The following is a 26,543-nucleotide window of genomic DNA, read 5'->3' as shown; positions in this document are numbered from 1 at the left end:
CACCGCACAGGTGTCCGCTTCGCCCATATCTCTGCGAATGCGCCTAAGAAATTTAGGAAGGTAAGGAACCATTAGTACTGCCCGCGAGTCTGCGACCAAACCAACGCAGCCCGTCTAAACGCAGTGTCTAAACCTTCCACTGCTCAGTAATGAAAGTTTGACTTGATTAGATAAGATCCGCGCCACGGCGACAGGCGAGTGTTTCTATTACACGCCATCGAAGTATGGCCTGTACTGGCATAGTGCAACCATTTCCTATATCTTAGCCTTATTTCATTCTTATCTTCTGCAGCACCGAACGGCCTACCCTATCGAGATCGAGGGTGTGGCTTAGGTTCAGTCAGCGACGATGAAATGCCAGAAGAATCGGAATGGTATAGAATTTGAATCAAATCGAAGGGGCGAGTTCAAAACACGCCCTCGAGATTAGCCTCTTCAGTGAACTCAAAAAAGAGATCGGTACTCTGCTCTAGGTTGAGGGACGGACCATACCATGGTGTCCTACAACACTGCTGTAGATCCACCCGCCAGTAGGATCTATCCTGTCGTGGAATCCATCCAGTGCTAGGACCCACCCTGTGTTGGGAACCACTCTTCGTGGAAGAAACCTTCAATTAAAAATATAGAGCGCAGCTAAAAAAACAGACAAGCACAAAGACGAGAGCAGACACACGAGCGCTCGTGTGTCTGCTCTCGTCTTTGTGCTTGTTTGTATTAAGCTGCGCTCTATATATTTAATCATTGATTACCATGGTTTAATGATGGATTACCAACTAGCTCGCACCCTTATCCTAGTGAAACCTTTAAAACCTTCGCGCCACGTACGGAGGCTGTCGCATTGTTCTACCGGGCGCATACTTTTGGTGCAATAGCACTGTTCGAATGGGTAAACACCGAGCATGATCTTGGGATGTTTGTGGGTTTGGGCCAAGTGAAAGAGGCAAACAAATATAAATCAAATAAATATCCGCCACTGGGATTCGAACCCGCGGCGGTGCGAACGAGTCAGCTTCGGTGGCCACTGCGCGATAGCACTATGATATCGCCGCAACCGAACACGCCTCGTAGGTATGTAGGTAGGCCTTAAACAATGCTGGCACATAACCACCTCATTTAAAACTGCAACATACTCTCGCACTGTGCATTGCATATCGTCGTCTTCCATCTGCGGCGCGAAGACACACACAGAGAATTCGCTGTCTTCATCGGCGTCGTTATCGTTCATGCAAATCTGCTTTCACACGTTTATATAGAATTTAGACGAAAATTCTCTCTCATTTTTGGTTGGGGGACGCACGAACGTTGGGTTCAAATTCTCGCGTAAGATTTCGGTACAACTCAACTCAATATACAACTTAAGAATAAGACTCAACAACGCAGCGGCTTTTCCCCGCCAAAGGACTGCCTTCCAGCTAATGGCGTCGGCCGATTCTCAAGACCCCGGTAGTGTGACAAAGGAGGGAGTGGTAAATGAAAAGGGATAATCCCTTCCCTCTCAGTTCGCGGATAGGTGGCGCTGACAAGTTCATGAGAATCGGCCGACGCCACTGGCTGGGAGGGGGTCCTTCGACGGAGAAAAGCCGCTGCGTTCTTGAGTTGTATACGAGTGCAGTTGATGTTTGTCGCGTACGAGACACCAGAGGAGGTAAAATGAATAAAGTGCCGTGCTCGGAATGAGGGAAGGGCGAGGTCGGCTGCCGGTCGTGGAAGAATGCCGTCACGCGTCCAGGCGGCGGGGAAGGCCGGCGCCGACACGAGCGGCACGCTCTGCACCTTCACGACTCACCTTGTCTGCGCGCCCCGCCGCCGGAGCCTCTCCCTTGTGTACACACAGGCACCCAGACACGGGGAACCCGCCGCGCTGCAGCTGCCGCTTCCGCATAGTATACTACACACGGCCGAAGGTGCGTTGCAACGTGTACACGACGGGAAACTGCGTGACTGTTTCGCGCTGTAACCATTCTTTTGCTGTGTGGCCGTAGACACGTGCGAGGCTCCGCGCGCAGGTGTCCTCGCAAATCACCACTACGTGTCTTCGTTGTATCCGAAATTTCGATGTATCCCGTTTTGTTGTTATGTCTGCATAACGGGACTTTTCGTGGGCTTAATTTCAATGCGACAGCGTCAAAGGCTCCGTTCTCCAGAAAATCCGGTGTCGGCGTTGCGAGCGAAAAATCACGAGCATGACTCTGGCAGGTGGTCCCCAGAGTGCAAACTAGGAGGCAGGTGGGCCACCTAGGTCACGTGACCTTTCGGCGTCATCACAACCTGCCCACCGTATTGTGAGCAAACTGTCCACAATGGCAGGTGGTAGTTAAATTAATGATTTGTCGCACGGGAACAGCAACCTGGGTCTCACAAGGCCCACCACCATGGGAGCACCTGCCATCGCAGGGCAGTGACGCACATCGCTTAACCCCTGCACCACTGCGCCAGGAGGGGCGCGATGACTCCCGGTAACCTATGAATGCAAAGTAGAGAATGACCTTCTGCATATATGCGAATTCACCCATTACGCTATCGCGTTATACCATTAACGCGGAGCTTGAGTGACCTCTCCAATTTTTAAAGGAGTTCTCTTTCTCCATCCTCTTCCTATACCCGCTTCCCCTTTTCCCGGTTCAGAATAGCTGACCAATACATTGTGCTGGTTTAGTTCCCCGCCTTTTCTTCTCCGCATTCCTGTCTTTCTCATGACATTCGTTCACATCGTAGTATGTCTTCGTCGGAAGATCTTGTGTTCACCTGCTGAAAGCAAGAATGTAAATGTGGAAGCTGGTGCATACACGGAGACGAGGAAATACAATGGGGGGAGTGAAAAGTTAGGCAGGTTGTAACTTGTAAACTCTTACTCTGTTCTGTGCATGGACACTCCCCTGTAGAAGCCCAGGTCCGTGCATAATACGAGTATTCTTTTCTTCTGGTTGTCTTCCATTTTTTATCATCCGCCAGAAGTGGCTGATCCTTGAACCTGTGGCGAGAAGCGAAAAGCACAGTAATGGAATAGAATTAGATTAGAATTATAATAGAATTAGATTAGAATTAGATTAGAATTAGATTAGATTAGATTATTAAGTTGTGCCATACAAGAAAACTTTTGATCGGGTGTCGCGGTAATAGCAGAAAGGTGCTTCATGATTAAAATAGGTGACTACATAATCGCGTTAAATACCCAGGCACACAACTCTTCTAGAGTGCTTTGTATTGATGTCATTTAATGACCTCGAAACTTTGTTATGTTATGTTTCGCGTAAAATTCACCCACCGCAGAGGGCGAAATAATAGTTTTTGTTTTTACCATTTCCCAAATTAGCTTCCAGAGAGCGGTACGTCGCCAACAGCCTTTGAGGAATCGCACGTGTTTCTATTCTAGTAACGTAAATTGACCTTGTCCTCCCCCAGGTAACGTGTAACTGATTCAGTAGCTTCTAACTGTCAGAAAAAGAGCAAATAAACCAGCATATGCATGTCCGAAGGCTCAAAGCATTCCTAGGGGAAGTTTCGAAATCTCCGAAGAAAGTTATCAATAGAAGATATTTTATTTTAGTTCGGACATGACGCGCACTTCGTGCACCCTAGCGCGACAACCAATCACGTTTATCACGCTCGCTAGTGCACAGGCAAGAAACTAACGAACAGCGCCACCTTTAGCTCGCGGGCGCCTCCCAAACCTTGTCGATTCGTCTCCCAATAGACGGCCCTGGGAATAGGCTAATTCTGGCCTCTTTCTCAAAGGGGGTCTCGGTCAGAAAGCTCACGAACGTTGGGCAGTGTGTGTGTATGTGTGCATGCATAAACACACACACACACAGGGCGTGCGTCGTTCGTGAGCTTCCTGACCGAGACCCCCTTTGGGACAGAGACTGCGCATGCATGTGTACGTGCGGCTGTGTACACAACGTTTCGGGCATACATTTAGACACAGAGTATATATGCCTCGCACAAGCACCTGTGTACAACTTGTGCCGTACACTTGACTCGCCTGTAGCCTAACCTAGACAACGCTTACGCTAAACATACAAACACCGAGACTCCGCGGACAGCAGCGCTGTTTGTCTGCATACCCCCCTCCACTCATTAACAGTCTTCGTGTAATCACGCAGCTTTGTTGCGTGCAAGCTGCAAAATGGTGACTGCGTGGCACGGTGCAAGCGCACGCACGTGTTGCGCCGCGTTCGGACTGCGTATTTCTTTTAACGCCGTTCAATTCGCAACTGAAAGCGCATCTGGTGGCTCCGCCTGCGCGCTGTACACGGGGACGTGTACAAGCTACACACACGCATGTACTACGCCGCGTATGTACGGACGTAGCCGCGCGCCGTGAAGGTCGGCTTCCGAGAGCGGCAAATCCCGCGGACACACGGCACGCGCTACATCATGTATGGCGTGGACACAGCGTGACTTCCGAATGGAGTGCCTGTGCGTGTGTACAGGCTTGCCTGCGTGCGCATGCGCACTGTACGACACGCGTACACGCCGTATATAGATTAGAAAGCGGCGCGCGCGCGGACATTGCATGCCTGCCTGTGTACACGGCCGCGCGACCTTGGCATCTGCGGGACAACCGACGAGGAAGCGGGAAGGACGCACGGTGGGAAAAAAAAGACAAAAAAGAAAAGCCTTTAATCTTTCTTTATTGCGCTAATTGCGAGGTAATTATGCGTACGAAGAGCGCCGTTGTGCTTTTCGGGAGAAAAAAAATGAAGGGGGGGGGGGGGGCAGACAGACGTGACTTTTTCTTGTGCTTTTTTTTTCTCGCTCTCTTGCTCGCTTCCTACCTTTCTTTCGTTTCTTCCTTCTTTGTCTTTCTATCTGTAGTGGGCGTTTGCGTGTGCGTGCGTGTGTGTGTTGAAGCGCCGTATAGGCACAAGTTGGTCAGACGGAGAGGAGGTTGGCTGATGTCAGTCGCTCTGGGACCAATTCGTACGCAGCCCGAGAGACCGCCGCCAAAGCGGGCAGGGGGGAAGGGTAGGGATCGAACGGAATTCTGTCGGCCGCCGCTAACCGAAACCTCGGGTATTCGCGTTCTTGGGTGCCAAGCGGTCGAGTCCGGAGAGCTCCTTTTCCATCCGCGGCGCAGTTTCTCTCCTGAACATCATGATGGTACTGTCACTTTGAGTCGTTTTCACGTGCTAGTTGCTTCTATTTTTTCTTCCATCGGTGTTAGTGGAGAACGTTATATGCCCCAGAGGTCACCGATCGAGTCTTGTTGGGGGGTATTCATCTCTGTCGAGCGCATATTGTCGAGCTCTAAGAGGTGTTGCGGTGTTTATTATTACCAGGGTTATATATTGCTTTGATATGTGTCAAATACAAATGTGCATTCGCATTCATGTGTTTTGTTCATGTAACCAACTATTTATGCCCACGTCAGGGCACACTGTGAAAGAATAGAAAAACAACTCTGGTTCTAACATTCTGCTTCCTTTTCTTGCTCCTTCCAGCGCCCCGAGCAGCCATGACGGGCCTTGTCCTGGTGTTGGCACTCGCCACGTTGGTAAGTCTGAATCACATTTTCACTCTATTTGAAAGTACCATATATGCGCCACGATACTGGTCGACCCTCGCTCCCCTTATGAAAATGGTCTATAGACTTCTTAAGACTGTACTGCCTTACTGTAGATTTTTCCTTTTGTCAATTCATAGTATATTATAGAGTGTCTGTAGAGACAAGTCTACTAAAAGTGTATGGCCATAAATCTATAGATTCTTTATAGACTGTCTTTAGGATTTGTTTTGCCTACTGTTGAAAATCTCTAGCTTTTATAGACAAAAGTGTATGAACAGTCTGTAGACTGACTGAAGACATTTTTGTAAAGGTCCGCTCCAATCTTCGCGGGGAAAAAAAGCAGGATAAGTGATACAAAAAAAAAAAAAATTCAGCAACGTGTTAATCTAACTCTCGCATACATAGGACGGGTGCTTTCAGCTCGCATTTGCCTCGAAACGTAGGGGTCGGCTTGTACTCGTGTAAATGCGGCACATTCTCAATGCTGCTATCCAAAGCGATTTCTACGTTACAAATCGCACCGTGTGTAGCAGGCGGAAGTCGTTGACTTGTTTTCCACGTTTTGAACATGGCGTCATGTCTTGCCTTGTCTTGCACTTGCATAGCTCGGATGCTGGCCTTCTCAACGGCGTTGTTCCTTCCCCTCCTCTTCCTCCACCCTTTCCTTCTCTGCTTCTTCTACAGAAACGCGTGCGCTCAAAATGTGGTCCCCTGTGTTTACCGGTTTCTTTCCCCATACTTCCGAACTCTCTGATGCATGCAATGCGGTTTATTAGATGACTGACGCCGACAGTGGGAGTGTGTGACCTCAGTGATAACGAAATAATTGAGAGAATAAACTTCTTTCTACACTGCCAGCATGATACTTACATTGCCTATTACGATACCTGCAGCGCACTTAGAGGTATTAATCAAGAGAGGGCAAGTGACGCAGTCACTATTGCAGTACACGTTGCGTACGAACAGTGAGCTGTGGATGAACGACAAGTAGTTGAGGACAATGTGAAGATTAAAAATGTCGCGGTTGTTTACACCGTGACATCGCATTACGACGACCAACACGGAGTGAAGTTAAGAAGCAAACAATATCCAAATAACTTTTTGCAGGAATGTTTGCACTTTTAAACGTTGTCACGTGCTTGAACTCACACGTTCTTCAGAAAATAGGAAGAAGAATACTTTATTGCTTCCAGTGCGGACGGTAATATCTGTGACGTCCGTGTACAGCAAAATTTGAGCCCAGAAACAAAGCGCACGGGGTTGTATTTCGCGCAATGTATTAACGTGGCGGCTGGCATCTGACTTCAAAAGCAGATGCGGTCGTAAAGCCTGATCGGCCTTCTATTGCGCGCTTTAACTTTGCGTTGGACTTGAATCATTGGACCTTGTACTTGATTCGAAGGAAGAATCCATACACAAGCTGGAGCACGAGCGCAAGTCTTCGGTTATTTAAAGTAGGTTTAATAAAACCTCCTTTATGTAGCTGCGCAAAAAAAATGCGATCACGATACGGGCGTCCAACATTGTCGCTTATTAACGAGCACAAAATTCCAAAATTTGAACACAAAAATTCACGTCGCACGCGTGTGGGGAAAACAGAATCTTGTGCTAACCTGCGTTCATCCAAGGTCGAATGCGTGGTAAGGAGATTATACCCCCTCTCCCATCTCCTCTCGTGTGTTCCCTAAAATTGATTCATTAGATTTGAGTCGTGATGCGCAGGCCACCTCTCATGGAACGCACACGTTGCCTCCATGGCGAGGCAAGAAAGAAGCCATTCCTCATTAGCGGAACCTCTGAAGTGCGGCTAATATACCTCCGGGAAGATGGCGGCGCAATGAATAGTTCGACCAGGCATAATATAGCGGCCACATCTTTAATCGTTTGTCCCAGTGCCTCCGTTTCCACTTATCGTTATGCTCCGCCCACCAATGCGCAGAAGCCACGCGCAGCGACGCATAAAAATATTGCAGCGATCGATCAACGAATAGCGTTAGGAAAGCGTCCGGGGCGTGCTTTCTTGGCGCTCCCGAAACACGCGGGTTATCTCAGCCGTTTCCTTCGACCGCGTAGAAGATATATTCTCCCCGATCGAAAGGGCGGGACTGAGTCGTTTCTCCATCTGTCAAAAAAATAAATAAAAATTAAAGAAAAGCAGGCGCGCACCCTTTTAGAGATCTCCCCTCCCTCTCTCTCTCTCTCTCTCTCTCTCTCTCTCTCTCTCTCTCTCTCTCTCTCTCTCGTTTTTACTCAATTCATCCGCTCCCACAGACATCCTGCCTGCCTATCACCTGAACCTGAGGGAACCTCCGATACCACTATATACCTGTAAGCCCGTCTCTATACCGCTCTTCAGGCAGTGTTCGTCTCTCCACTACTCTCCCACTTCTCTCCTTTTCAGCGTCTTCTCTCTCTCTCTCTCTCTCTCTCTCTTTTTAATCGTGCGTTCTTCGCTTTCTATCTCCAGTGTCGGGTCATCGCTAATCGAAAACTCGTTTTCTCATGGGCGCCGCGTGTGTAGGATGTATACCATGAGCAGGCAGGCACCCGCGGGTAACAGGGGGTTCGGAATCGTGTTTCTGCGCACGGGCGCGCCGCGCTCTCTTCAAAACGTTCTCCTCGAAGAATGCAATTAGAAACCCAAGTCAGGCCTCACCTCCCTGCCTCCGTTCTCGACGAGCAGACACGGTTTCGCAAGCTGATGTACCTGCATAGCTGCCCCCCCCCCCCCCCACCTTTCGAAGCACGCCAGAGAGAAGCCGGCGATTCCTGTTCGTTTGGCGCGGCAAGTTCCGAGAAAGAGCGTCGATGTGCCTGCACACAGACAGGCACGCATGCCTGTCCTGATACACGCCGCTCCTCCGCGTATATAACCGATGTCCGCGAGCGGTTTTGTGAATATAAGTTTCCTTTTTGATTTGTTTTTGTTTTCGCTTGTACTTTCCCGTCCAAGCACAAGGGACCCAGCGTAGTCTAGGAGACTATACTGAACATTCCATCGCGCGTCGCGATCTTCAAGTGTAACCTAGAGGGGAATTCGCGTAGAGGAAATTCACGTAACTAAGAGAGATGACGCAGTAAGCAGTTATGTTATTCGATTATCATTTCTTGATTGCCGATTGTTATCGCTATTGCTGTTATCTTGATAGTTATGTATCTTTATATTTGCCTCCTGTTTTCTGCTTTCTTGTAAGAAAGATTTGAGCTTGGTTTTGTTCATACATTTTCTCGGTGTGGCAGTCTGCGCTGCTCAGCTGGTATAAGGCGGACGTGTATAGATTGTTTCTTTAGGTGGGAATTTGGACCATTTTGTATAGAGGCTAACCTGAAAAAGAAAGGAAGCTTGTCAGAAACCGAGGACACGTAAAAGAGTACACGTGTGCAAACTAGTGCACATGAGCCCTCCTCTCACGTGCTTTGTTTGCCTGTCCCGTTTTTTTTTTATTTCTTGCATATTTTTTGGTCGACATAGATCACTCCTGGTGTTCGGCTCAAGGGACGAAGTATTTGAGCACAACATCAAATTCACGCAAAGCCAGCACATTTATTCCCTCGCATGTTTAAGCTCAATTTCGCGCAGTATTAGGTCCTGGATCCTTAACAGAGGTTTCTCTAAATTTTTTCTGACTGTTTGCTTTCACCTAATAATGCTGCGGTTTAGTTTATCATTAATTATCTTGCTGCTAAACTTAAATTAGAAAAGTTCGTTGCCGATCTCTTTGTGAGAGGCAGCCAGGATAGCTGCAGGATTTTCCTCACACGAGGTGCTTTCGTAGCCATTCTACATCGGCTTCTATGCTATTTGTAGCTAGTCGGCGACGACCTCCTTGCTTGTGTCACGTCCGCTGGAAAAAAATGTTCCAAAATTGAAAATACGCGTGACAGATGTTAGACTTGAGGAATCTACGTGTTTCTCTTTCTTGCTGCGCACTACATGTGTTTTATTTTCAATAGCTGCACGGCGTTTGAGCTTTGCATTCAAATCCAAGACCTAAGCTTTATTTGACGGCGTTGATAAAAACATCAAAGCAACGTAATTTTCGCTGCCGGCAACGCTGGCAGGAAGAGGCCTTTAAATTATTCCACACGGATACAACTCTAACCGTTGTTCGAGCAACATAAAACAAGTAACGAATCAGTTATAACCGACGATATCATCCATTTTGGATACATACTGTACAATACTCGATAAATACAATAGAGCACAGTGGGGATACAGCTCGACACGCGTCGAAGTGCGTTGGAAACCTTGCAGTGGGACCGAATCGTGGAGACAGTTCACGCTGTACATTATGTTACTAAACAAAAGAGTGACTGAAGACCTGTACATTTGCCACGAACATCGAGGCCTCGCAAACAAAACGGACCTATCGATCTTGATCGACATTCGAATAATCGACAATAGGTCGACTTCGCTCTCACTGGTCCAGATACCTGAGCGTCTACCCCGATCCATATTTCTGCGCACTCTCTCCCACTTCTTCGCCTCACGATCCTCTCATGAAAAACGGGCTCGTCTTGCAAGCTTCCGCCGCCGCACCGGTGGTATTGATATCGCGCGCGCTTTGTGCTTTCAAAGTGGTCATGCGGTATATAAGCATGCAACGCGTGCACTGAAACCGAGGCTGTGCTTTCGCTCGCTTTCATTTTAATGGGCGTTCGCGAGGAGGGCGGCGAACGGTGAACGTAATTACGGGGTTCTTCTGCGGTGCTCGGGGGCCGACGGCGATATATTTCACGCACTGCGCGTAATTGCCTTCTTATCATTGAAGAAGAAGAACTAGAGTATGAGGACGTCAGGGGCATTTCGCAAGTCCTTCAAAACCGCTGACGATAGAACGGTCGATTGATGTGATCGTGCTTGCACCGAGCTATGGGAGTGAAGATTTATACTGCATCCTAAGTCAAGCCTAATCAAAGCGCAATCAGGCTCAACGATGCATGGCCATGTCGCATCCGCTGCCTTAGAGAAGCGTGTCGAGTACAGTTGGGATTCAAACTCCGCCGGCGTAATGTATCTTAACGAGAAGTGTCGCGTCATGTCGAGTACAGTTGAGATTCAAGCTCCGCCGGCGTAATGTATCTTAACGAGAAGTGTCGCGTCATGTCGAGTACAGTTGGGATTCAAACTCCGCCGGCGTAATGGATCTTAACGAGAAGTGTCGCGTCATGTCGAGTACAGTTGGGATTCAAGCTCCGCCGGCGTAATGGATCTTAACGAGAAGTGTCGCGTCGTATCTAGAGCTCGCAAAAGAAAGAGCGAACTCGGATCCGCTGCCTTAGAGAAGCGTGTCGAGTACAGTTAGGAGTCAAACTCCGCCGGCATAACTGTGGATCTTAACGAGAAGTGTCGCGTCGTATCTAGAGCTCGCAAAAGAAAGAGCGAAGTCGCATCCGCTGCCTTAGAGAAGCGTGTCGAGTACAGTTATGATTCAAACTCTGCCGGCGTAATGGATCTTAACGAGAAGTGTCGCATCGTATCTAGAGCTCGTAAAAGAAGGAGCGAAGGCTTAACAACTGCTAGGTTTTGTGCGTGTGTGAGTCGTCTGGCCTGCGTGGGACAGCAGTCACGCTTGTTTGCATGCACTTGTTACTGGCTCAACACATCAAACCCAGAAAGATATGAGAAGACACTTGCCTTTGCTGCAGAGTAATATTTTTTAAGAATAGAGGTCCGGACTATCCGAGTCAGTTTTGAATAAATAACGCGTAGATGATTTAGGCTGCGACTCTCCCCGCCTCTCGGCACCGAGTTGAAAAATGCAAATTAGTCTTTGAGCATATGAAAAACGCAGTATCTGCCTCACTTCTCGGTGGACACCGCAAGTGTGCCCCGAGGGAACATTTTCACAAATAAGGGAGTGAAAGAAGGAAGAGAGAAAGAGGTGCAGTAGTGGAGGGCTCCGGATTGATTTCGTTGCTGGGATTCGATGGAGGCGAAACGCAAAAGGCGCCATTGTGCTGTGCACGTTGAAAAAAAAAAAAACTTAAGACACTTGATCTCCGCCTTAAGCGTATGACGTAATAGCGTTAGTAGGCCTCTTCAACGGCCTGTGTTCTTTGCGTATACGTAGGGTTACAAGATTCATGGTCGGTGTTAGTGAGCGTATGAGTGCTTTTGCATTGAAATGAATATTTCAGAGGACAGTTCTGTTCGTGGACAATCACCCGCCTACGCGAAATACGAATAGTTCTAAGCTCCGTGCCGGTGGTGTTCTCTTGAATAGCATTGCGTGACGTCAGTACCGAAAGCTTTTCCGCTTTCCTGGCCGAGTGGCTTGCGAACCGGCCGCTGTAATCATAACCAGATTTAGCACAAGTTTTCAAGGCCACGGTGGCTGGCGGGTGTTTAATTTGCATTATTCCGTTATGTGTTATTGAAAACCTTTTCAGACAGGTACACGTATCAGTTCCAAGTTTCTCACGAAGCGGCGAGGGCGTGTTAATCCGTTTCAACGAAAGAATGGAAGAGTCCTTTGGCATGTCAAAGCACTTCCTCGCGTTCACCCCCAAGGCCAATGCCAGCCAGTTTTCTGGCCGAGGCTATGACTATTTGGTCGCGATGACGTAGACGACGGAATAGTGCACAAATTCTTTAATAGCCAAGACAGGAGCGCCTGACAACCGTTGAATATTGAACCATGCAATGTAGTTCAGTACGGCAGATGGTGTAGCACGTAACTGGCTTTCATTTGCCCTTGGAAAAGGCATATTCTAGTTACTGTGCAGTCGGGTCCCGTGCAACACGCCCCTCGTCTGAAGGACCGAATTTAATTTCCTCGCAAACTGACGCACGAACGCCGAAACTCGGACTTTCAACAACACGCGCGTACACCCGGTTTTAGAGCAAACTTCAAGAAAACGAACTTTTGTATGATTGTATTTCTCTAGTACAAATGGTGAAGCTCGTTGGACAATATACTAACGACCCTACACGAAGTGGAGAGTTGTCTTTAAGAAACGTTAGGCGTCACGTCAGCAAATTGCGCTCAAGTAGAAAGGTAGGAAAGCAGTACCTTAAATAAAACACACACAAAGGAGGGCGGCCTGCGTCTATTCGCCTCAGGTATAAACAGTCGAACCTCGTTATAACGAAACAGTTTATAACGAAATAACGGATATAACCAAGGAATAACGATTCCCCTTAAAAGCTCGGTGAACATGGGCTATAAAGAAACTACGGCTATAACGAAGTAATCGCTGGGCCCCTGCAAATTCGTAATAACGAGGTATCGAGCGATCTATACCGCGCTAATAGTCAAAGAGCCGGGAGCGGAGGAGGAGGAGAACTTTAATGGAACAGGAGGGGTCTGCCTGGTTGTCGGCCTGGCATGCTACTCCAGGTGAGGGTGAAAGAGAAGAGTAGAGAAGAGGATGGTGAAAAGAAAAGAGAAAAAGAAAGGGTGAATAGTGAAATCAAGCACACTCACGCACTCACAAACGCGGGAGCTGTACTTGACCCTGCTTGTACTTCCCACGAATTAAGAGTCGGGGTTCTTCAGCTGAACCTGCGGCAGTGTTTTTTTCTCAACAACATAACCGGTACACGGGAAGTCAGTGGCGCATCCTTAGCATATCTCTAACATAATTTGAGATCAAAACTAACCTGCCAAGCTTTCCCCCATCAGGACAAGCCTGAGTTACGTCACTGAAAAATGAAACTCGCGATCTTAACGACTCTACCTTACCAAGACAAAAATATGTATAAACAGTGAAAGTGCGAGAAAACGTCGCCTCTCTCCAGGTTAACGCGGATAACCATTAGGAAAGCTCCTACCTGTAGGCTACCATGTTCGATACCTATCGCGCTGATTTCAAAGGAGATAAAGAAGCCGTCTGAAAGAGAGAGAGAGAAAGAAGAAAGTACGGCCTATGGGCGGGCTCGCACAATGAAGGGCGTGATGTGTGGAGCGAGTTGAAAGCGACTTTTCATCCACGCTCGCAGCCAGTTAGTTACCTGCAGGGCGCGTCGACTTGGAATCCCACCCCATCCGTCGACGCGCCATTAGCAGCGCGAGCGCGATAGGCATCGCTTCCAGCGCGGCCCTTATAAATGCTGCCTTATCGACACACCCGCCTCCAAACCGCTTCCACCCAAAACAACAACAAAAAAGGAAAACAAAAGAAAAACTTCGACCGTATTCAACAACGAAGGCCACGCAGGGATCTAGGATCGGCGTCTGCGTTGAAGGCCCCGTTATCTGCCGCTCGTTCTTTCATAAGCTGGCGCGTATATGCAGCAGTGACTTCCGAGATTACTTCGCGCGCGACGACGCGGCGGCACAATGCAGTCTCCCTCTTAATCGACGCACGCGCGCACGTGAGATCGAAATCGCACGCGTGGGCAGAAAGAGATTGTGAAGAGGAAGCGACAGAACAGAAGCACGAAGAAGTGCATATAAGTTAGCGGCCATCCCTTTAAAGTCTGCTATACAAGTGGCTATACAAGTGGCGGGCCAGTGGAACCAACTGGTTTAACCTGACGTAATGAAGGACACGCGGCTGAAGACGCGGAAGGCAGTGAATCGTGACGTAACGCATGTACAGTGGCGGTCATTTTTCGCGCCCGATGAAGATAAAGAAAAGGAAAAAAAGCGTGTGTGTGTGTGTGGGGGGGGGGGGGGGGGGGGGGCTAGGTTGAGGAAGAGGTTAAGCTAGCTTTGTTTCTAGCGCCTATGGATATACGGATAAGTATTCGCGAGCAGCTGCCATCCCTTGCAAAGATTTCTTTAGACAGTCCATAGACTGTCCATAGACTTCTGTCTATGAAGACTGTAGACTGCCTGTAGCCGATACAAATTCTATAGACAGTCTATAGACAATCTATGACTTCATGCCCATACACTTTTAGTAGACTTCTGTCTATAGACAGTCTATAGACTATGAATAGACGAAAATAAATATCTACAGGAAGGCAATAGAGTCTATAAGAAGCCCATAGACTATCTATAGACCATTTTTATAAGGAATTAGCGTATATGTACATCCGCTCTCATGCGCAACATGGAGGCAACATAAGGCAGTCGCCGTTTTTTCAAAGTATGGTGTATACTACGCTGGGTTTGAAGTCCTAAACCTGCTCTTGGCCTACTATAGGACGTTGAAATGTAGAAAGCTCTGAATTAATTGCGACTAACTGGGGTTCCTAAACGTGCTCTGACATCGCAATGCACGCGGGCATTTATGCATTTTGCCTCCATCAGAATGCGACCGCTGCGGCCGGGATGAAAGCGCAGCGCATACTTTGCTCAGGACGTGCGCTGCTCACTATGTACACTGTGTATGCGGCCGCGATGTTCAGTTCTGGAAATTTTTCCTTCTTCAGGGAATTTGAGGAGTAAAATTTGGCGTAAAGAGAATATTTGCGGAGTTTCAGGAAATTTTAACAACTAAAATGTGATCGTTTTTTTTTTGGGGGGGGGGGACTGCTGTATTTTTCAAGCTGCTGCAGGGAAAAAGGAGCGGAAATATTAATTTCTCGGCACAATTGAGGGGATTTTCATTTACGGCGCGCAACATTGCCTTATTAAGATATACATGCCCGAAAGCATTATTTTATTCTTGTAAAAAGTATACCTATGCGTACGCGCTTTGAGGTCACTGCACAGACACAAATAAAACAACGCGGAGTGACAGCTGGCGAAAGATGGCCGGTACAGTATAGAACGGAAACTTGCCGATGACCATGCGCGCCGAGTTCTCTCCGAACATCCATGAACAGAAGTCATTGAAAGCTTAATCCCCTGCATCCTGTGCCAGTAAGGTACATCCTGCATCTTGTGTATAGAGTACGATCTCGTGCCACCCCCCCCCTCCCCCCCCCCCCCCCACACACGCACACACACAGCGGGAGAGAGAAAGTGGAGAGAGGGAGATCGCTGAGATAAACATCGGTTCTCGGGGGACGAAATTATACGACAGAGCGACATTGGCCCCTTTGCGAAAAAGAGCGATCATCGGGGCCAGTGATGCGGGCTTTATTGGCGCCGACGGGGCTGCTGCATCTTCTAGCTGCACAATCCCCATCGGCGGTATACCCTGTCATTGGCTCACCGCACGCAGTGCAGGCGTCCGTAAGAAATCTGGGTTAAGCGGCGCATTTGCGTTAGTGAGACTCGTGTGAGGCCGTCTTCCGCCGACAGAGGAGTGAGTGTGCGCTCCTCGATTTCGGACAGACGTCAACTGCGCATCGCACTGCGATTTCCGTGCAGCACTTTTCATTTGTCTTCTCTGCTTGGATTGCTCAGTAAAGTGCAGTGCCTTTCTGATCCTCTGCCGACGAAGACGAATGTTTACACTGAGAATCCTCACTCCTCAGACTCTTAACGTCGTGGTTTTTCAGCGTAGAAATGCAAGCTCGAGGTAAAAGTGGAGGGACACTTTCTCCTCGTCCTTTTACGCTGAAAAACCGTCAGCAGCGCGTTTCGGCTTGCCATGCACTGCATTCACCTGAACGCCCAAACAAACTACTCGTAACTTCTGCAGCGGCCGCAATTGCGCACATGTTTTCGCAGGGCAGGCATTAGCCGCAAGCAATCTTCGAACCATGTAGCCTGGCCAAAGCATAAGAAGTGACTTGGAATAGCTGGTGTTGCGTTCGTTTATATCACGAACAGGCGCACATATACGAAGACAGGCACAGAAAACAGCATCACGAGTGCTAATTTCCGACTTTTTAGTGATTCACTTCATTGGATGACGTCAAGAAAAAAGGTGTATATATTCATATCATTCATTTTCCTCAGTGTCAGCAACATGCAGCAACAGCCGTACAGCAACAGCTTTGCCATACGCGACAGATGGAAGTTAGCGGAACTTGCGTTTTTTTTTTCCTTGTCCGTTTGCGCATGTTCGTGAACAATTAGAGAACCGTTCTCGTATACGCAATTTCCACTGGTACTAAACGCTTTGCTGTTTAATAATGGCCCAAAACAATATTACATGGCATATTATACACCCATCCACACATGGGAAAAACTGCTTTTTTTTACGCTATTCAGCTGTGGCAACGCTGCACGAAACTAGTTCCCGCACAAAACGTATTTATGCCCCTCTCTTAGCTTCCTCGACAGGCAGACGTCCTTGAACGGACTTGCGAGCAGTAGCCCACATGGCCATCCATTTCCTTCCCATAGACCCGCTATATAAACGAGTGCGGCCGGTCTCCGTCGATGGAGGTGATTCGGCGGTGAAGCGGGCAACCCGTGATTAAGCGCTCCCTTGTGTGCTCAGGCGCGACGGAGCCACCCGTCTCGAACAATGACAGGAGAAGGAAAGATCGGGGAAGATACCGTGCGACTCGAGCGCGCGCGCGTCACTGTATCTATTGCGTGTGGGCAGATCTCTTCGTCGAATCTGGCAGCGCTTTGACGGTCCGATCGCCGAATAAATCCTTTCCTTGGCTCGTTTGCAAGGAAGCCTGGGCGGTGCGTCGTATGAAAGCCTTACTAATGATATAGTTTGAACAAAGATTCGCGTAAATTGTACGGGAGCTGTTTTTTATATGGGTTCTCGGGACGGATGTATTCGTTTCCTTGTGGGAAGGTATACGGTCATCTCACAAGGTGACAGGCGTGTTTTTTATTCTTTTTTTTCAGTCGGTACACCTCTGCCGCTTACAATATAAGCTATATATAGCTACCTGTTGTCACATCACCCGAGCAGCTGTGTGGCATGTGTACCTTAGTGCACGACCGAGTCAGATCAACCGAAGGCCAGACATTAGGTACTTTTCAACAGGAATACAATATAGTATGTGTTCCGTTGGATCACAGAGGCCGTTACAGCAGCCGCAGCTGTCATTATTTTTTTATAGGTCGCATGCGTTAGAGGCTGTTAACAGCATTCATGCAATGGCCGCGAACACTTTTAATAATGAACTCTCAAAAGATGAACTTTCAAAGAACACTGCCATATTTTTTTTTTCTTTTGCTGAAGCCGTTTATAGAGGCCCTTTCTTCTGTAGTAGCTACATTCTCCTATCCATCTTTGAGGTCCTTCAGCCTATGACATCAGACTGTGTAACTGATAAGCAAATTCATTAGGCGCCTTCTTGCATCTAGGGCGGAACAAGTCCAGCTTCCCAGGGCAAAAATTTTGAAAATTGGAAAATTGTAACACACTGTTATGGAAATATTGAAGGCAATGGTCCATTACTCTGATATGCAGCAAAATCTTTTTTTTTTAAGTGTTTCCAGCGATCGCACCAAACAGTCGTAGAAAATCTGTGGGGAACGCTTTTGGCGATAGCAAAAATGTGAATAGAAAAAAAAATACAAGACTGCCGTAAAGGGTGATCTGCGGATTTATTGATTGCTATAGAGAAATATTTCATCACATGAAAAAATTCAGTTCGTAAATTGTTTCCTGCTCAAAAATGCTATTGTCCAGAATTGCTGTATATGCAAGTGGAAAAAACGATCCCTAAAAAATACAGCCACGTATCTGCTTTTTGCGACATTGGCGAATAGGGCGCCGTTTCTCAAAAATCGCATGTATGCTGCTGCAGCTCAGTGTGCCACTGCGTTTAAGCCAACCAGCAGACCACTGTACGGGCGTGGACTCTCCAAGGCAGTGGCGAGTTGCTCGACATTCTGACGAAATAATTATACGCCCTTATAAAGTAAGCTCTGTTGGCGTGTGATCATAACGAAAAAAAAAAGCTTCTTCGCACTGGATGTTGCTCAGGGAATAAATAAGAAATGACTGTTAGTTGAACGCTGTCTGTCCTTGAGCCAATCGCGTGGCACTCACGCAGTCCCCAAGCGGCGTCATCCTCTCCCGAATGTCACGAAATATTATTTGCGGTTATTAGTCGTCTCTCTACGCGCAAGCTATAACCGCCGTCGTGTACGCCACTAAAGCGGAATTGGCAAACACGCATGCATCGCCATGCAGGCTATATATTCCGCAGTCAAGTACAGAGACGGCAGGTAAAACGGCACAGCTTGATTTGTAACGTCCGCATGCTTTAACCGCGAGGCTGACACATGTGTCAGCTGTAGCAGAGGATAAGAAGGATGTAGCTACAGAGTGAAGGCGGATCTGGCCTTGCGCAAACATGCCGGTAATTGCTACCTCCGCGTTTTCGAGCGCTCCGTTCGCGGGGCGTCGCTGGACGTTAGAAGCCGCTGCTTTTCAATCGTTCTGCTTAATGTTGCCATTTACGCGCGCAAAGAAGCTACGTGGCCATTTCTCCCTCGTTCTTAAGCGTGTACGTTAGGATTACTAAAGAAGTAACGTGGAAGGCACGCGTGTACGTCACTGTCGCAAGAAGCAACGCCTCTGGTAGACGTAGTGAGAGATGAATAAGAATGCATGAGAGGGATAACGTGTAGTGAATTTCACTTCACTTCACTTCACTTTATTCACCTTAAAGACCCCCTTAAGGGGGTATAACATAAGGGGTGGGTTAATATGTTGATCAACAAGTACAAGTCATTTCTTTGAAATAATTGCTTAGCGTATCTGAAAATGCAGACAGGTGTGTGATGGCAGCGATATCGGTGGGGAGGCCATTCCAGTCCACAACAGTTCGGAGAAAAAATGAACCTGAAAAAGTTGCAGTACGCGACACAGGGCGGGCGATCTGAAACGGATGGGCAGTGCGGCGAGATATGCGGTTCGGATGAGTAATGTAGGGTGGTTGATTTAGAGAACTATGGAAAAACTTGTGGAGCAAATAGAGGCTGGCAATGCGGCGGCGGTCTGCGAGGCTTTCAAGAGCGGAATTCTTCTTCAGAGCTGAAACGCTAACACGTCTAACAGTTGTGCGTTAAGAGTCACTGAACGCTTGTATTTGTGAGATGGCAATTAAATAAGGCTAATGACTTTTTAACTGCGTTTGCAACTTTGCTGTGTTGATACTTATATAAGGTTCTTTGGAAGCAGTAATACTATACGATACCATATCCGTGATTTGACGCACCCACGGCAGGATAGGGCAAGCGACATGACTGTACAGTACAGCGCAGAAACACTGCTCGGTATTACACAATACTGCACTCAGCGCAACGCAGTCTAGCGCTGCAGAACTCTAGGAAACAAAGCGCAGTGCAGTGCAGCAGGGCACTGCGCTTTGTTTCCTAGAGTTCTGCAGCGCTAGGCTGCGTTGCGCTGAGTGCAGTATTGTGTAATACCGAGCAGTGGGCACTGCGCACTGCACCGCACCACATCACACCCCACTACGCTACAGTGCACTAGACCGCGTCCCACCGCACCGCGCGGCACGGTACCCCACCACACCACGCGATAACCATGACACCGCAACACACTGCACCATGCCACTGGGAAGCACAACACAGTACAAATAATAATGTCGACAAGCGTGGCCGTTCAAAATCTCTACAGACCCAAAGACACGGCAGCGAGAATGGTGTCCATTTCCCGGAGGTTGACGCGCTCAGGCAGACACGGGTTCGTTTTCTTCGCTCCAAGAAAGCTGCGTGAAAGCGAAATCGTTAGATAACATCGTAGGTGTCCAACGATATGAGACAGATACTGCGCCATTTCCTTTCCCCCAAAACCAATTATTATTATTATTATTATTATTATTATTATTATTATTATTATTATTATTATTATTATTATTATTATTATTATTATTATTATTATTATTATAACATCGTGACAGCCGGTGTTTTGCCCCCGCATGAGCGCGAAAGGCGTCTGGAAAAAGTAGCGCTTGGTATGTGATGGAAAAGGTTGCACCAGTGATTAATTTTAAGTGGAATTCACTTTCTTTCCGGCTCCTGGCACATCGTATATCAGCAGCAAAAATGCGCGCTTATACAGCCACACATGCAAAGCCTGGCGAAGAAGCAGTCTCAGAGTTCAAGGCTCGTAATGATCGCGTTTTCGCGCGAACTCGTCGCATCAGTCTGCGTGACACGGCCTTCCATAAAGCACGGAGGAACTTTTCTACGTTATCGTCTGGTTCACCAGCATGATGCATGCCGTGCGGCGATCTTCCACCGCCATTTGCATGCTGACCTTGCTTTTTAAAGAGCGCGCGAAATAATGTCCCGCCCTTAAGAGACGCGAGCGTGAAAAAAGTAATAAAAAGGAATGGAGACACAGGTCGTATCCTATGGGGTCTATCTAGTATGTCTCGCGTGCGCAAACCGGCCAGAAAATGTAAACAATTAAGAAAATGGAGCTCGAGGACACGTGCGGTCGGTGATAAACACCAGTGGAAAGCGAGCGAAATAAATAAAAAACGAGGCAATAAAAAAAAAGGGGGGGGGGGAGGTTGTGAGCCGGCGCCGGTGCTCGCCGAATGCAGAGTGGGTGCTCGCTGTGGGACGTCCCGCATAAGACAACAACCTCCGTCCGCGGCGGTCTCGCTACCTATGCGTGTGCACCTCGGTGAGAGAGGGAGAGAGTTATGCAGCGCAGCATTAGGAGTGAGTACCCGAGGAATCCGCATTACGCAAAAGCGGCCCCTGTCCTCCTGTGTTCTCCCGACTCACCGCTCTCCATCACGAGCCAACCACCACTTCACCCACCCTCCTCGCTCCTCCTTCGACCTCTCACGTGTTTACCCCATGACTAGCTCCCCCTTTCTATCTACCTTTTGCGGGTCTCCCTCTCCCTCTTTTCCTCCCGGGGCGTATTCAATAAATGACTGCATCTCGGGGACGCTGCATGGTCCGTGAGGTCCAGCCGTGCATCAAACCGCGGCGGAAGAGAAGGCCCACAGTGGCTCCTATACTGCTGCGGCTGAGTTTTCTTCAGCCGACTTCGAGTCTTGTATAGCCAAGCCGAGCCGAGACGGGGCCGCGGAGTGCTTGCGCGTTCGCGGAGACATGCTTTATGTGTCCCCGACGTTGGATTCGGGGACGGTGGCGCCAGCCCACTGCGCCGGTTGTCTTAGCCGGGCCTCGTTATGTAAGCCTCGTGCGAAGGTGCGCATGCGTGTTCACACAGCCGGAGCCGGGGGCAGTAAGTCGTGTGCGCGTATAAATATCCAGCGCCGAGACACACTAACTCCTCCCCCTCCTCCATCCCACCTCGTGCCCCGCAGCCGATGCCGGGGATCTCTGCCGTCTTCTCGTTTTCGAGGTCTGGACGCGCTAGCAGGAAATCCAGGTTGTGTTTGCGGCCGGTCAATAAATCTCGCCTCCACCCCAGTACGACCGACCGTGTGTGAGTGTGCACCGAGGCCCACGGGTCGCGGTATGCGCGCTGGGAAAGAGGGCCATCGTGCTAGGGGTGAGGCAAGAATTAAACGTACAAGAAAGTACGCCTCGGGTTCTTTGGCGTGCGGGTTGGCGATGCTGTGGCCCCTCTTTTCTTTGCCTATAAGCGCTCTGCTGTGCTGCTCGTGGTACTGTGTGCGTGCGTGAGTGGGCACAAGCTGTACAGGAAAACGCACACGTGTGTGAGACCCCCCCCCCGCCCCTCCGCACTTTCCCTGGATGTGTGTTGCTCTCCTGCCGAAGCTGGAAAAGCATGAAAGTGAGTGCTGGGCAACCGAGGCAGGTAAATTGTCGTGACGCATTTAAGAGCCCGGATGATCGTGGTGCTGTAAATTACTCCCGGCACTATAGTCGTGCTGAAAGAGGCAAAAGTAGTTATCGCCCGTGTTGAGAATGGTTCACTGCCTTGTATATTTTTCTTTCCTTTCTTGCTTTTTCGCTCATAGGGTTGTTTACTACCGACAACACCATTTACGTTTGTGGTTTGACTTGCTCTGCTCGCGTTATATGAGATTTTTTTCTTTCCTTTCGCGGATCTCTCGGTAAAACTGACCGGCCAAACTGTACAGGTTTGCATTACTGAAAGCTATATAGTAAGATTAAACTTAGCTAAGTGCATGAGCACTTGAACTCCCTCGTTTTATTTTTCCATTTCTTTAGTTAGAAAAAGAAAGAAAGAGAAAAAGAAAGTCCTCTCACAGACAAGCTTTAGCCCAAAGAAAGACCTAGAACGCACTGTCACACCATGAGCACTTTTATTTTTCTACTTTTTGGTATTGCTCTTGCTATTGGGGCTCAACCGTGTAAGATCGTAACTCGTCTCTTCTTACTATACTTCCTTTGAGTAAGTAATTCCTTGCTCGGGTGTTGCTCCCGCGAGGGGCTACTGAACTCTGCAGGCGTTGCGCGTGCGGACACGAACTGCCAAGGGAGACAGTGAGGTCGATTTGCACAACAAAAGGCCGGCTGATGGGAGCAACTTCCTGGAAAGTGTCATAGGCGCGGAATCGGCCCCGAGAGACCGGCTGTCAGCCGACAAAGCGCGGCGGCGTCTTCGCGTCGAGCGCTGTTTGTCGCGTCCTTTCGTGACAGCCCGACGCGTCAGTGAAGAGCGCCAAACGACGACACCCGCTGCTTTCGCTCGGAAAGCGCGCGAGATGCTTACTGTGCCGGCCACACGAGGGAGACAAGTGCGCGGATGCCTGCCTCGCGCAATGGTGCTTCTTCTGATCTCCAGACGGACGCATGTCTGAGCTAAGAAAAGAAAGATGGCGCTTTTTTTTTGCTTTTCTTTTTGTCTCGCTAAAAGCCCGCAATCAACGCCGTCCGCCAGCTCACCTCGGACTACGAAAAGTTTATGTCCTCAGTTAGAAAACTTGACAGAAACACCTAATTACATTATGTGTTGGCAGTGATAACATCTCACGCTGTTGATGCGTTTACCGCAAGTGACGTGCTTCTCCTCAGCCAATGGGAATGAAGTTTCTAATGCTACCGCAGTAAAAGAAATGACCAATAATACGACAAACGCCTGCAAATGTGGCATCGAATTAAATCGAGAATATTCCTCGATAGGACTTCATTAATCCTCTCCTTTGTTAGTCCTCGAAAGGCTGTAAGCCCTGCAGCACGTTCAGTGCTTTCTTTCGCAGTGTCGAAGTCATAGACAACGTCGTCTCATTGATTTCCTTCGCTAACCGCAGCGGTGGCTTAGTTGTTTGAGCATCCACTTCGTGTGCGGCAGGTGCGATGTTCGATCCCCAGTGCAGCCGGGTTACCCACCGATTTTCCCATGGTTGCAAGCTTTCCCCTGGTCTAGTGTTCGGGTTCTCCGGAGGGTGAAATGCTTCGGGAAATGGGTCTTTGACGCCGCCTCGTGCAAGCCACGAAACACATTTTGCATAGCGCTCTTTTTGGCCAAGCTGCCCTCTCGCCGTAGAGATAATAATAATAATAATAATAATAATAATAATAATAATAATAATAATAATAATAATAATAATAATAATAATAATAATAATAATAATAAATTTCCTTGGCTTTCAACATTCGATGCATTCCCCTCCTTCACGGCGATAGCTGAATAGGCCACCTTACCAGAGGTAAACGGCATCTCTGTGCCTAATTGCTGCAAAGCTCCAGTATTCACGCGTCGACCACCAAGCACGTTGTCCAGATGTTCCTGTGACGTAAGGGAGATGCGGACTGCACGGCGACTGCGTTCAACGATGCACCATTTGTTTTCTCTGGCTCTATAGGTGCGGGGCGTGAGTTAGAGTGCACCACAGCCGCTGCCAGTCCTTCGCCTTAGGCGAGAGCGAAGGGTACGCAGGTCCTTTCACTCTTCTCGCTACACAGGCATCAACGCGGCATATATACGACGCTCGGACGGCGCCATCAGTGGTCGCAATTTTCTCAATGTCACTTGGCCCCCGTACTCATCATCCTCAAACAACAGCATCCACATCCCCCGCCCTCCCGGCGTCTCCTCTCCGGCAGCCTCGGAGCCTATATGTGCCCAGGGCTGATCCTCGGTGCGGCCCCGCTTCTGTTCGGTGCCAGTGCTGGGCGCTCCTCTCGGCGGACATAATGACGAGGGTCTCCTATCTCTTTCCTTCCGCTGGGCGGGCCAGTGGGAGCAGGACAGACGCAGGGGACGGCACGCAGCCCCTTCGTTATGAACGTTCTCCGCCGCCCTCGGCTTATGCGCGGGCCCGGCCGGCATCTTCGCGCGCGCGCGCACACACCCCGTATATTTTGTAACCAGCCGGCGTCGCGATTAACCCAGATACCGCCACCGTGCATGGCGTCTACTACGCCGCATGCACCGACTGCCCCGGGAGCCGCGCGGCCAATTAGGCGAGCGGCAAAAGTGGTCGCTGCATGCTGCTGCTACACATTTCATTCCCCCCTCCCCAGTCCTCTCCTTCCCTCCTCCTTCTTGGCTGCCAGGAAGCCCGCGTATTCGCTGCTTGGTCCGACGACAGCGGGTCCCCCTTTCGTCAGCGGCAGTTTTCACGCCGTTTTTTTTTAATGCCTGCCTGCCTGGCTGTCTATATGTGCACGAAGAGGCAGTTTTTGCGTGCGCGGAAAGTTGCCGGCTCGTTTAATGGCTTCAAGGTTTGTTTTTGTTATGCTCTTAAATGACAAGAAGACACATATATCTAGGAAATTGGCGGGTAAGCGTCCGAGTGCCATATATTAGGCAGGATTGGGCGGAAATAAAAATAAATAAACCGCGCAATTCAACCCCCCCCCCCCCCCCCTTCCCTTTCCGCAACATCGCCTCTACTTTCGCCAGTCACGAACACCGTAGGGACTATCGGAAAATGGTTTGCAGACACGAAAGACGCATAGCGCTTAAACGAGTTTCTGTATTTTTGTCTAATTAGAATAGTTGCCGACGCCGATGTTTTCTTGAGCGCCAGTTCAAAGTTAATTAACTTAGAAGAAATAAACTACGAACTTCAAAGCGGTTAAATGGGTCTAACCGCACCATTTAGCCCTCGCGACGAACGGTTACTCAATGCAATGGGGAGGGAGAAGTAGTGCCTGCTCTTGGAGGAACTAATGGCTCTGGCCAAGCAGTTAGTTCCCAGAGAGACTAACCCCTGTGGCACTTTTATTCCTTTCCGGCAGGGAGTGTTTAGTATAGACCTCGTTGCCATCTTGTCTGCGAGAGCATACAGTATACCAACAAAAACTTTCACCGTCATTGGATTTATTCTTAGCCCGCTTGGAAAATGAGAAAAGCAGGAGCGGATTTAGGCTCCTCAAGCCAGAAATTTTACATTAAAAAAAACATGCTGAATCCCCCTCTTTTTTTTCTTTTGCGTAAAAAGACCAAGAAATACATGGATTACAGAGGATCACTCCCCCCCCCCCCCTCCTCCCTCTCACAGCTGCCCTCTCTAAAAGTGGCCTACATAATCCGCCGCTGAGGGAAAGTTAAGTTCCTTGTTGTCGACAAGGGGCTGTAGTTTGAGCGCGTAGAAGCTGTCTACCTGTCTTTATATTTAAATGCTTTTTTTTTCTTCTGGCTTATGATGAACTGTGAAACGGCTGCTTTCATAACTGCACGCGCATTAATTCGTAGCTGTAGCAGAGTGTATGTGATCTTACGGCAGTAGCGGGCGTTTTCAGTGGCGCTAAGTTGAAGCGCGGGGGAGGAATTTTAACGGCTCAGGTAACTTTGTTGGGTACGAGAAGTTTTAGAGGCACTCAACAGGAACTCAAATCCATTAAAGCATCTCAAACAGCGCATTACATCTAACGGGCGCTGTGTGGTGTGGTTTTAAACGAGACATTTCACAAGGCAGTGAATGCCTTACGCAATCATCGGCAGTCAAGGACGGTATAGGTTAATGTATATCTGCTTTAATCTACAGCAAGATTCATTTTCTCTCCCCCCCCCTTTTTTTTTTCGTCTTCGTTCTTTCCAGCTGCTTTTCGATTCTCTTTATGTTTTGCCAGTCAATCAAGGTTGCACGTTGACGACTATTTATATCAAAGGCCGTTCCCGACGCGCATACCAGCCTTCTGTGTCAACAGCGCGTAGGCTCAGCTGACCAGCGAACGTGGGCAAACATCTCAGATCAAAGTTCATAGTTACACGCGCAATAATTGGCGAGCACAGCGCGGCTCCGAGAGTGCATATTCGCGTCCGCACACGCGCACACATCTCTCGGCTCATCGTTGGGTGGTGGCAAGCGGACGTGTTTTCATTACGAAACCGCGCGTCGGGCTCCCTCCGCACTTGAACCGGACGTTAATTTGCGAGGCGGTTGCGACGCCTTCTTTCATTCTCCCACCTTTCTATCTTTCTCTTTCTATCT

The 26,543-nt window shown here is 48.8% G+C and overlaps 1 protein-coding gene across 1 annotated transcript in view; it reads left to right on the top strand.

Annotated features, from left to right (window-relative positions):
• Positions 1–26,543, top strand: part of LOC144121081 (uncharacterized) — a 342,169-nt gene that overhangs the window by 120,393 nt on the left and 195,233 nt on the right. The window contains exon 2 of the mRNA XM_077654023.1: positions 5,445–5,497. Within this exon, the coding sequence (XP_077510149.1) occupies positions 5,459–5,497 (39 nt within the window). The 5' untranslated portion in view covers positions 5,445–5,458. The remainder of the gene's footprint in view (positions 1–5,444; positions 5,498–26,543) is intronic.

This window comes from Amblyomma americanum, chromosome 2 (genome assembly GCF_052857255.1).
Source record: "Amblyomma americanum isolate KBUSLIRL-KWMA chromosome 2, ASM5285725v1, whole genome shotgun sequence".
NCBI classification, from domain to species: Eukaryota; Metazoa; Arthropoda; class Arachnida; order Ixodida; family Ixodidae; genus Amblyomma; species Amblyomma americanum.
This window is presented reverse-complemented; position numbering and strand designations above follow the sequence as displayed.